At 40.7% G+C, this 13,000-nt stretch overlaps 1 protein-coding gene across 5 annotated transcripts in view; it reads right to left on the bottom strand.

The window, feature by feature from the left end:
- The window catches only part of BTBD2 (BTB domain containing 2), a 40,571-nt gene that overhangs the window by 26,817 nt on the left and 754 nt on the right, over positions 1 to 13,000 (bottom strand). For 2 of the 5 annotated variants that reach the window (XM_039516011.1, XM_039516009.1), the window contains exon 2: positions 2,962 to 3,081. The exons of 1 other annotated variant lie outside the window; for it this stretch is intronic. In XM_039516011.1, coding sequence (XP_039371945.1) covers positions 2,962 to 3,044 — 83 coding nt within the window. In that variant the 5' untranslated portion in view covers positions 3,045 to 3,081. Of the gene's footprint in view, positions 1 to 2,961; positions 3,082 to 4,845; positions 4,868 to 5,180; positions 5,200 to 13,000 lie in introns of those variants that run through there. 2 more of the 5 variants (XM_039516008.1, XM_039516010.1) reach the window with 2 other exon arrangements.

Genomic DNA, 13,000 nt, shown 5'->3' with positions numbered 1-13,000 from the left:
CTGCGGCAGGTCCGCCGGCCCAGCCTGCTGCCCCCCCCCCGGGCAGGGGACAGGCTGGCAGCGGCAGGATGAGCTGGGGCCCCAGCCTTTTGCCGCCCCCTAGATTTTGCCGCCCTAGGCACCAGCTTGTTTTGCTGGTGCCTAGAGCCGCCCCTGCCGCCAAGTCTGGAGTCCAGCTCCTGGCAGTGGCCTGTAACTGAACTTTAAGGATAGCAGAAAGTGCAATCCTGAACATTGGTGAGAAATTCTTCCTGACCTCATGGTATCTGCTCATGCCCTGAACCACATCCAGGAGACCGCTTGCTTCCACTTCAAAATTAGCATGAAGACAAGGGCTAAATTCCAAGAAAATTGTTAAACAAACCACTTAAGCTTCACTACTCAGCCTGCTCATTGTGGGAACATCCCTCCCATCTTTCCCTGGTACTTCTAAACTGACAGCCCATTGAGGCAAGAACCCTGTCAAATGTCTAAAGTTATCTACAACACAGTTGCACCACACAAGTGAAGCATGAACTTTATTCATCCGTACCTTATAGTATGACTATAAGTGTTACGAGTCGTTAGGTTATCCAAGCCTTATTTTTCTTTTCTATAGCTAAAAAATAGTGTTTTCTTTTCTGTTATTTGACTGATAAGGAATAGGGTGAATGACCATTTCAAATCATCTTCCCTTGAAAGACCACTTTATTGGCCTTTCAGCAACCACACTAAAATCTCAGGCTTTCAGAAGATATCAGTGAATAACCTCAAATTTTAGCTTCTCTTAAACTCAATGGCTATTTTAGTTTGGCTTTATTTTTAAAAATCAGATATTAAAATTAAAAAACCAGCTTTGTTTGGCTGGATATGGACTGAAGTTGAACCAATGAAAGGGTCTTAGTTCCATAGGCAGGAAGCATTGGCTTTTTGGGGTGTTTTTTTTTTGGGGGGGGGGGGCTTTCCAGGTGCTTTCATCTTAAATCATATGCGTCAATTGAAAGGGGGTCCTGAGGATTTCTAACCCTTCATTCTAGGGAAACATTTTTAGTCTTTAAGGCTCTGCTTGCTCTCTGATGTCTTATCTAAGGCAAGAAGCACTTTTTCTGAAAAGGGAAGCAAAAAAAATATATGTTCCAAAGCTATATATAGGCAGTGTTCCTAACAACCTGAGAGGTGGAAACGTGTGTCAAAGTGAGAGGATGGGAGCAATTAAGTCAGCTAAAGAACACAGATTACCGAAACAAGACAATTATTGTTCATTGCATGTGTAAACTTGATGTTCCATATTAATGTTTACCCAACTTATGAAAAATTATTCATTAGGACATCTGACAGCATTTTGCTTAGATACCAGTACTCACACAAGTTCTAAGACGTCAATTTTGCAGGCAAAATGTGGCCCTTTAACAAGCACAAAGCACTCCCACTGCCTTTAGTGAGAGCGGAGAGCATGCACCTGAAAGCCACAGGAGCTTCCAAGTTTTCTGGCAGCTTTAAAAATGACACTTGAACATGAGGTTATAGGTAGGGTTGGCAGAATTTGATTTAAATCGTTAGCCATCCGTAAATGTCAATTTCACCTGACACAGAAATGGATGAAAAAAATATCATAGTAGTCATTAAAAACAGCCTCCCCCACCCCCAGAAATGCAGGGAGCCATCTGCACCCCATGAGGAGGGGGGTGAAGAGGACAAGAGCTATCCAGCAGTAGGGAGTCCTCCCTCATAGCAGCGGATTCTTCCTCCTCCTCCTCGCAGTCCTGGCTGGGAGTCTCGGTCTGCCTTACCAGGACCACAGCCCACCTTGCAAGCGCAAAGTGGCACTGGCCCTGCAGCGGCACAGTGAGCCCCCTGTAGCTCTGCTATGAAAATGTATTAAAATCGATACAAATCAGAAAAAAGTTAAAACACATTAATGGCTGAATTTACAGAAAAATAAAAATCAAATTCTGCCAAGTCTTGTTATAGGTTTGGGGTTCTCTTGTCTTACTTCCATTATCCAATACTAGAGGCTAGGAGCCAGATCCTCAGTTGGCATCAGTTATATTTTCACTGACTTCAACAGAATTCAACCAGCTGAGACCCAGCCATTAAATCCTTTCTCCAAACAATTTAGTTTTCAACTGAGCTTCAATTGTAACTCATACAATGCTAAGAATGCTATATGCTTCCCTCCTCTTTTGAAGAGCACTAGCATCCATATCAAGCCAGCTTTGGGAACAGGATTTATTAGGCCTGATCTAAACACAGGTTAGTACCAATTTAATGATTTCAGATAAAGGTGTTAATTTTGACAGATACAGTTAAATCTTTCAACACTGAGGATATGACTTCACTAGCAATGTTAAAGTGCGGCTGCGGTAGCACTTTAACGAGGCTGTGTAGTCACGGCACCAGCGCTGGAAGAGAGCTCTCCCAGCACTGTTAAAAAAAATAAATAAACAAACCACCCCCATGAGGGGAGTGGCTCCCAGTGCTGGTGCACTGTCTACACTGGCACTTTACAGCGCTGAAACTTGCAGCGCTCCCAGGGGTGTTTTTTCACACCCCTGAGCGAGAAAGTTGCAGTTATTCCTACAATCCTAGTGTAATTGTGTCCATGACAGGGGGCCACACTGTTTCAGCTAGATCAGCTTCTAAAGCAATACAGTTAAAGAGGTATAAACACTATTTAGACGTGTCCTTAGTTAACCTGTGCAGCAAAAACAGCAGAAGTGCAAGACATTTGTGTAGGTCTTACATAAACAATGGCTGTTTCAAAAAGGTTTATCAGATATGGAATAGAGGATTTACAAAAATTAGTATTTAAAGACCATGTTGTGCCAGATATCAATTGAGATAAAAAAATTGATATAAGCTACTTGACTATCTCCGTTTTACCAACAGGTACAATGGATTATTTGTATTTGAAATATTCTTGTTCACAATAAACTGTGCCCAGTTATAAGTTAATCACACTGTACAATAAAAGAGGCTTACTTTAGCAAAGCTAGGAAGGCAGCAGGCTCCACATCAGGCAGTTCAATCTCTGTAGAAGTTGTGGCCATTCCACCATTAAACATTGCATCGAAGACCGCACTGCCCACAGCCAACACAAACCTAACATTTAAAAATAAAAATAAAAATCCTACATTAAGCTACATTTTGCTATTTTTGGGGAAAAATCCCATTTTTGATTCTGCTCCCCCTACCCATCCCAAGGGGAAATCAGTTCTTGTTGACAGTACTAACGTCAAGTGCTCAGAAGCAATCCACTTCTATCCTAGATCTTATCACTACTATATTACCAGTAACACCGGACAAATGTTGCAAACTACTATTTGGAAGTTCCTCCCCCTCAGCCCAGCATGCAATGAAAAAATAACGGCTCCTGTAAAGCCAGAGTTTATGCATTTTGTAACAGACAATACACGTGCTAATGTAATTGTTTGCACTTACGTACCACCTTTCATTGGAGGACCTCAAAGCACTTTACAGTTTCATAACCCCCTGTGCGGTAGACCCATTTTACAGATTGAGACATGAAGGTACAAAAGAGGATAAGTAACTCAAGGTGCACCACTGAATCACAAAAGCTGGGAACAGAACCTAAGAGGATGTCTAAACTGCAGTTAAAAACCCGCCGCCGGCCAATGCCAGCTAACTGGGCTCACAGGGCTGGGGTTAAGTGCCTGTTGACCTTGCAGTGTCAATGTTTGGGCTCCACAATTGAACAGACCCTTAGCCTGAGCCCAAGTTGGAACAGGCCAGCCACAGGTGTCTAATTGCAGTGTAGCCATACCTTGAAAGTCCTAATTGCTCTGTGCTAAAATACTGGACATCACACCCAGAAAACCAAAAGGAGTCTTAACAAGACTCAGAGGGGTAGCCATGTTAGTCTGTATCAGGAGTCCTTGTGGCACCTTAGAGACTAAAATTTATTTGGGCATATCCCACGAAAGCTTATGTCCAAATAAATTTGTTAGTCTCTAAGGTGCCACAAGACCATCTCACTGTTTTTATTTAACTTTACTGTTTTCCATCCTTCTATCTCCCCATTAGAAACGGGACATTAAAATTTATTTTTGATTAAAGTTAAAAAGAAAATGTGCAAGTTCCTTACACCACCAGACCCAGATCCTCCTCCAAGCTGTCTGAAACATATTCATCTCCCCACAGTTTTGTACTCAACCTTCCCACAAAAATATTTAGCAGCAGAGAGCACTGCAACCTGGGAGGAACAACCTTTTCAAGTACTCTATTTAAAAAAAAAAAAAGTGTACTCCAGTCTCATTTTCTGGTCACACAAAGTCCAATAAACATAAGAATGGCCATACTGGGTCAGACCAAAGGTCCACCCAGCCCAGTATCCTGTCTGCCGACAGTGGCCAATGCCAGGTGCCCCAGAAGGAGTGAACCTAACAGGTAATGATCAAGTGATCGCTCTCCTGCCATCCATCTCCATCCTCTGACGAACAGAGGCTAGAGACACCATTCCTTACCCATCCCGGCCAATTGCCATTATTGGTCTTAACCTCCATGAATTTATCTAGTTCTCTTTTAAACCCTGTTATAGTCCTAGCCTTCACAAACTCCTCAGGCAAGGAGTTCCACAGGTTGACTGTGCACTGTGTGAAGAACGTCCTTTTATTTGTTTTAAACCTGCTGCACATTAATTTCATTTGGTGGCCCCTAGTTCTTATATTAAGGGAACAAGTAAATAACTTTTCCTTATTCACTTTCTGAAGATTTTATATTATAAACCTAAAAAACAGGTAACATTTAAATGCAAGCACAAAGTGGTAATAGTGGGTACACAAAAACCATTTACACACTGCAATAAGTTCACACTTTAACTAAAACACAAAAAGTTACATTCCCTACCCTGAAGAATATCAATTTGGAGTGCTGTCTCAAAACAATTTAGATGCTAGAGAATCTGTTCTTTACAATTTTCTCTTGTAAACGCAAGACAACTTCATCTGTTGACAGACACCTCTAGCTAAAGAGACATTTAAGAATTACAGTATTTGGTCCATTAGGAAACATGCAAATATGAAAGTTATGGTGCCTGCCATATGAATCAGAGAAGCTAAGTTCTGAAAAATGTACTTAAAAATTTAGACACAAGTTCATCCATTTTTTCCTGGGTGGTTGCAATCTAATACCCCCTGCATCTCAAATACAGTGAAGACCACTAAAGTAAGTGCATATATTGCATCAAGGTTTTCTTTCCACAGAAGAATTTGGTGAACCAGCAAAGCTGGAGCTGTGACAGGACTGGAACCACTTCCCAACTGCTGTCATAAAGGAACAAGCTGGAAAGTTCTAGAGCCTCTGAGGCTGAAGCATGCTCAGTACAACAGACCCCTCAACCCAGCCAGTGCATCAGAGGTCCAAAAGTCTCAAGACCTATGGGGCTTCTCTGTATGACAGAAAACATGAGACACAAGAGTGTGAATTCTGTGTACATGGTATCTTTAAAGACATCCTTTTCCCGCACAGCAACCTTGATAAGATTTCCCTTTTTGTAAAAGAGATGTTCCTTTCAGCAAATTAAACAATTATTTTATGCAGAGTACTTGATACGTTAGCAAAATCCTTATATGCGGAGTTGTTGTAGCCATGTCAGTCAGTCCCAGGATATTAGAGAGACAAGGTAGGTGAGGTAATATATTCTATTGGACCAACTTCTGTTGGTGAGAGACAAGCGTTTGAGCTACACAGAACTCTTCTTCAGGTATGGCAAAGGTCATCATCACCACATTCCTATTACAACTCTGGCATTTAGGGAAGCGACGAAGCTCCTCCACTCCTGTCTGTTTCTGGCAAGTCTTTCAATGGTTCCCCAGGTTTTTCAGCTCAGCTTCCACAGCTCTTTGCCATGTTGTTTTCAGGCAGCTTCATTTGTGCTTACCTTCAGGTGTCCATCTTATTGCTACTCTGATGATGGAATTAGTTTCCACCTGAAGCACATGACTGATCCATCTTCAATGCCTCCGGGCAATGATGGCACTCAGATCCTGTTGGCTGCACTGTGTCAATAGATCTTGGTTTGAGATTGTTCTGGGCCAAAAGAGACAGAGGATTTTTCTGAGGCAGGTTGTATGAAATGAAGACAGTTTGGACATGACATACTTTCTCATTCCCCAGGATTCTGCACTATAAAGTAGTGTTGAAAGTAAGCAGCTCTGATAATCTTGAGTTTGATGTTGGTGTTGTATTGATGATTTCCAGGCTGTATTTAAGCTCCTGAAGGTGTTCCTGGCTTTATTGATTCTGTTCCAGATGTCCTGGCTTGTTACACCCTCCTGGCTGATGGTGCTGCCCAAGTATGTGAATGTTTCTATGTTGGTGAGAACATAATCCTCTGTCCGTACTGGTGATGGTGAGGCAATATTAAAGGTCATGATATTGGTCTTACTGCAGTTGATTTTCAGTCCAATTTGCTGGCTGAATGCGTTGAGTCGAGTTGTTTTTTCTAGTATATGGGGTTGGGTATGTGATAGGAGAGCAACACCATCTGCAAAGTCCAGGTCTTCAGGGGATGAGAAGAGAGTGTCCATTTAATGCCTCTTGGCATGTCTTCTGTCGTACGAAGCATTACCCAGTCAATGGCAATGCTGAAGAGGATTGCAGACATGACACACCGCGACGTACTCCTGTTTTGACTTCAAACTGAGCTCACTGTGATCAACACTGCATGTAAAGTAGAAATAAAAGCTTTTGATGATGTTGATTATACGGAAAGGAATTCCATATGCCCGCACAATGTGCCATAGGCTGGTCCTGTGAATGCTATCAAAAGCCTTCTCAAAGTCTATGAAACTTATGTAGAGTTGCCGTTGCCATTCTAGGCACTGTTCTATTATATTTCGTAAAGTGAAGATCCGTTCTGTGCATCCAAGCCCTTTCCGAAAACCAGCTTGCTCTTTTCTGAGAATGCTATCAACTGCCTCTGATATATGCTGGACTATGATCCTACACAATACTTTGCCTGGCACAGATAAAAGTGAGATACCACGCAAGTCATTACAATCACTGAGTTCCTGTCTTTGGTATCTTCACTATAACCCCACTGGTCCACTCATCTGTCACTTTTTCCCCTTCCCAGACTGATGTAAATAGAGGGGCCAAGACAGATTCTGCTAATTTAGGATTTACCTTGAACAATTCTGCATTCAAGTTATCCTTGCCAGGAGCTTTCCCATTTTTTAAGGCTTTGATGGCTTGAATGATCTCTTCCTTAGTTGGGGTATGTCTGTGTTGATATCAAAATCTTCTGCCTCCTTAGGTGGCTCCCTGATCAACAATTCTTTGAAATGCTCTGTCCAGCGCATTTCTTGTTCTTTTTCGGTTATTAGGTGCCCTTGTTTGTTCCTGATGAGAGTGTTTGTTGGTGTCTGCCGGTTACCACTGATAAGCCATGTCATTTTGTAGACGGTTCCTTGTTCACCACGAGCAGCTGCATCCTCTGCTGGTGTTGCCAGATCATCAATATAACGCCGTTTGTCCGCTCTCACAAGGTGTTTGACTTCCCAGTGTGCCTCGCTATACTGATCGTGGTATTTGTCCTTTAGCTTCTGGGATTTTGTGTCTAAAACTTTTCTTCAGGGCTCGTCTGGTTTCTATGGCATTGCATGTGCTGGGTGTAATCCACTCCTTCCTTCTCTTCTGCCTGTAGCCTAGACAGGCTTCACTGCTCTGTTTATAAATTGCTGTTACTTCTGTCCCACTTCTTGTTGATCTCCTCATCTGCATTCCCCTCCTCTTCATCAAGGTCTGCAAGTGCTTAAAACCTGTTCTTTAACTGCAGAAGGAAGACTTTCTGTATTTCAAGGGACTTTAGCTTGTCGATATCATAATTGATCTGTCCCTTGTTTGGGGGACCCACGCTTCTCAGTTTTAGTTTGATGGAGGCGGTCACAAGATGGTGGTCGCTGCCAACATCTGCACCTCTTCTCACTTTCACATCTCTCAGTGAGCGTCGCCATTTGCCATTGATCATGATATGGTCAATCTGGTTCTTATCTCTGCCATTTGGAGAACACCATGTCAGCTTGTGAATTTCACCATGTTCAAATAGGGTTCTGGGGATGACTAGGTCATTCACATTATAGAAATCAACAAGCAAGATTGGACTCCGAGTACCTTTCCCAGACCTGAAGAAGAGCTCTGTGTAACTCAAAAGCGTGTCTCACGTCTCTCACCCCAACAGGAGTTAGTTCAGTAAAATCTTTAGGTTTTTTTAGGAAGGTAAGTGAAATTGTGCCTTGACTGGCAAATTTTCATGATATTTTGCTAGTTGTGTCAGGTGGTCGGGAAAGGGGTCACTGTATCATTGAAGAACCCTTTCCTCTAGTGGAAGGAGAAAGACTAATTTGGCTACTGAATTGTTTCTCCAATTATTACCTAGCATTCTGGTTTCTTCAAAGGGCTAGAAACGCAACAAACTGCAGTACACTAAAAGGAATAATGTATATAAGGATGTATTTCACTGAATAATTTTGGAGACAGACCACAAGAACAAATTTTAAGAGACCTGATTCATGGTATCAGAATCACTAAATGAAATGAAAGCATTTTTTATATAAGTGGCAGTAAAACTTAACGGAACAGTCACATTAAAGTTACATACCTTACTTGTTACTAAAAATAACGTAAAAAATACCAGGCTTGTAGCTGCTCTTGAGGGTTCCAAGGTCATGGCACATGCAGCCCCAAGTGATAAGGAACCTTCAGAGGCCATTCTGAAAGGATTTGAAGTTTTAAAACTAACTTTTCACAACTCCTGCTGGCATTTCACTCAATGGACAAATCACTTTGGTTAGTTTATAGTGGAGATCCCTCCAAATTCTTAGCTAGGGGATGTCCCAGCAGATCTCACACTGGAAGCACAAGACTCCAAGAATGGAAACTTTATGACGGTACATCTGAAGAAGAGTGGTACACCATCAACTTAAACATTACATGTCAGTCTGAAGATTGCTTACCACTAATGTCACAAGTAAAACTCAAGATTATTATAGAGACAAATGGAAAGATATCTGTTGTCTAATGTATGTAGTTAGTTTCACTGTTTTCCCCCACATAGTCAGTCAATTTCCCCTGTTTATGTGAGTCTTTCAAACAGTAACTGGAAAGAGATTTTTAAAAATGGGAAAGTGTGATTGCAAAACGAGAAAGTGTCAAAGAGACTCAAAGGAAGATATAGCACCTGAAACTATTTTTAACTCATTTTTTAGAGTGATTAGATTTCAAGTTGATGTCCCTTTAGAGCCAAATTAAACCAACCACTAGAAAAATTAATGGGAACAGTCCTGCACTGGTAGGAAGATGAGCTGGATAATCCAGATGTCTCTCTTATTTCTACCTTCAATGAAAGTGTGGGCACACTCGTGTGGAGTGGCCAAAAGATCCCTAGTGTCCTAATCTCTCACTAATAATAATAATTTGACAATTAGAATTCACAAAGATTTTTTTTAAACAATGCATACAAAGATGATAGCCAAAATAAAGTGAGTAAATGTAGTAGTTTACTGTAAGTGACAGAAGCAGCATGAAAAGATTTAGAAAGTGAATAGTAATGCCTGATATTTTGTCAATAGTAAACATTAAGGGAGTCTGAAAATTTGTGATGCAAGGATCTGATTTTTAGGAACGTAATGTACCAAAAGCTAAGCGATTATGTAAAGAAAGTCACAGAAACCTCATGAAAGGCTAAATTAACTTGTTCATCCACCTGTGAAATTTCTAGAAGCTTCTAAGAATATTTTCCTGGAGCCAGAATATCTCTAACTCAATATCACCTAGCTGTTCTATAAACTACTCAAGAACCAGGAATAGTATATCATTTCATACTACCTCCCTGATTCATTCCTTCTACCATACTACTAGTTGGTAGTTCAAAGCCTGCACCATTATAGGATTTATATTTACAAAGGCTGACAGAGGAATAAAGGAATACAGCTCCATTATGCCAAATACTGCCTTCACAACCTAGCTGAAGGTTTGGCTACCATTTGTGATCCATCTGATATTTGTTTTTCTTCTACAACTATATTAAAAACAGAAACTTCAAGCTCAGATTTCTGTCAAGTTTTCTTAACTGCATCATGCATAAATAGTTGGCAACGTTATCCTCCCAGAAATGCCATGGGGACAAAACAAGAAACAGTTCCCAGTAATCCCCTCTACATTCCCCCACCACTTCTGGACTGCACAACAACAATGCAAACCACAATCATTCAGTATGTGCACCATTTACCAGTTAAAACTATAAATACATCCCCTCTACAATGCACTTTCTGGGCAAGCAAGTAGCAACAGAATAGCTCTGCTAACGCCACATTTAACAGATAGGCAGGAGCCAAGTCAACTTTCATGTTCTAGAGTATGCCCCTCCCATAACCACTTTTTGTATTTGGCTTTATTTGTAAATCACTTGATTTAAAAAAAAAATCTTCTACAGTCTGGATAACCTTTAGTCATTGTCTGAAAGCCCTAATTCTGAGATTTATTAAAAAAACTGGCAGAGCCATGGAACTCTGTTTTCACAAACAGGTCAGTGAATCAAAAGCATTACACCCCTCAAATAAACTGACAAAGTTAAAGGTGAACCATGAAGTAACTGTGAATTAAATAAGTTTCTGTGCTGAATGCCCTCTACCAGACAGGTTGTTGCAGAGACATTCAGCACAGAAGTGTTTAAGTTGTTTAAATAAAATTAAACTAATTGCCTCTCGAATCCTCTTAGTACTTCCTGGATCACCAATGTATCCCAGAATGCAAGATCACAAACACCAGAAGTCTTATTGCAACATATGTAATCTATACTTGTGATGTTACAGCATGATGCTCTTTGATATAGCTCCAAGGAACCAGAAAGTACCAGGAGAGTTTCAAGGCAAGAAGTTTTAAAAGGTTACTTACAACTTATTTCTGTGCTGAGAGTCTCCCACAACCTGGTTAGTATATAGCATGCAGAAAAGAAATATGCTTAACTCAAATTTCCCTTTTGCTTTCAAGCTCATCTTTAAGTATGTCTACTTTGATCATTTCTAGTTGTAATATAAAAGTGTGTTCTTATTTTCCTAAGCTCTATCAACAAATGAAATAAAAGCTGGCTTAAAATAGAAAACTAGAGACATACTTTTTGAGGGAAAAAGTTTCTAGACAATATATTTACACAGATAGCTAAGAAAAAGAAATAATTAGGAAGGTATTGTAGCAAAAATTCCCTTGCAAAGCATTCATTTTAAGAAAATGAATGTAAGAATTCACTGGATCCCTGACTACTTTCTTCAGTGTTAAAATGAGGGACAATTGCAGTCACTCGTCACTTGGATAACTAAATGCATTAGGTATCTCCCAAAGCAGTAGGTGGGCAAACAATGCCAGTCATCTCACCAGTATATTTCAAAGGAGGAAAGTCAGAGAAGTCAACTCTAGTGTTAATTACTACTGAATCGGATATCCAATATCAAGCCAAATTCAAACTCTTCAGCAAACAACCATTTTGGAGACTGCAAGCTCTTGAATTACTGTTCAGCCTAAAAGTATCAATGCAGAGTAAGTGCTTAGTGTTCAGTAGACTGTTTTTCATCTCCAGTTGAAAGTGTGATATTTAACATTATTTTCCAGTTGTGCAGTGCTAGTGTGACAGACTATGCAAACATATCACTCAGCTATAACTAATTTTTAGTACAGACTTCAATAGATAAAGTTATACCAACATTAGCAGGAAAGGCAATTTTTTTTTAATATTTCCCTTTAAAATTAAAAGGACATCTTTCTAGTATTTTACACATTTTGCCCAACCCTCCTTTTTCATTTTTCACTAAGATTTAATTTAGCAAGCTGTTTTCAAAATAATTTTTTTTTCCTGGAACGGATTCAAAGTAGAATCTAAGGATTCTTTATGCTACTGTATTTCTGTAGTCTATTCAAAACAGATCTCATTTTTACACCTTTTAGAAGAAAGTTATAAAATTGTGGGAATTGAGCCCTGTTCTGCAGCTGTAGAAATCTGGCAAAAAACTACACACTATTCTGTAAGTGGAATTTTATTTAGCTGAAGTTTTACATCAAATCCCCCAACCAAAATCTCCATTGAAATCCTCTGAGATGCATCTTTTTAGATGGGCTGTTTAAAAAGAAGCATTAACTCTGGAACACGTCTACACTATAACGACCATACCATACCATGCTGGAAGAACTGGACACATCATCATTAAAAGAGGGCTCTATCTTGTGCACAAGAGCTCACTATGCCTTGCTACAATGCTCCTCTGGCCAAGCCTCTAGCAGTTTAGTCTATCAATGCTTCAAGATGGGACTTCACCACGTCCCCAGAGTATTAACCTTGTCAGGAGCCAAACAAGTTGTCAATACCACCCACAGATTTGTATAGTGTAGATGAACCATATGTTTTTAAAGCCCTGTGTACATTCATAGTATTCTGAAAGTGTTGTAACATGTCTCCTAGCTGCAGGTAAAATATCTGATAACTAAGCAAAAGGAATAAAATCAAGAAAGGCAAACAAGAGACCAGCCTACGTGAAAGAATACCAGGTAACAACCCTAACTTTTTCATATTACCTCCCCAGAAGAAAGTACTGGACAGAATAGTCAGATGGCGTGACATACACACGAGAGCTTACACGCTAAGAAAATGGATCCCCACCCCCTTCTTTTATAAGGATTCTCTGTTCTGTGCCCCATTATGACGACTGTAGCTGCCATTCAGTTATTAGTCTGTAGCCCACTGAACAGTTAGTTACAGGTCTCTCTCTGTGCCCAGTCAGCAAAGCATTACAGCCCCAGCTCTAGAGCCTGGTTCTTCGGCTCAAGCTGTAGAGACAGAGGCTTCCTGCTCTGGAGGTGCCAATGGGGGGGACACACACACAACGCTGGGTCCTCAATGGCCTACATGTGCGCTAACCCACAACTGCCCTGCAGCCATTCCAAATGCCCTCCTAAGGGGCAGAGCCCCAAACACACCACGTAAGGCAGGCCTGAGATTCAAACCATTTGGGGG

The sequence above is a fragment of the Mauremys reevesii genome, linkage group 26 (genome assembly GCF_016161935.1).
Source record: "Mauremys reevesii isolate NIE-2019 linkage group 26, ASM1616193v1, whole genome shotgun sequence".
In the NCBI taxonomy this organism is placed as follows: Eukaryota; Metazoa; Chordata; order Testudines; family Geoemydidae; genus Mauremys; species Mauremys reevesii.
The sequence above is the reverse complement of the archived record's forward strand: the minus strand, read 5'-3'. Positions and strand labels throughout refer to the sequence as shown.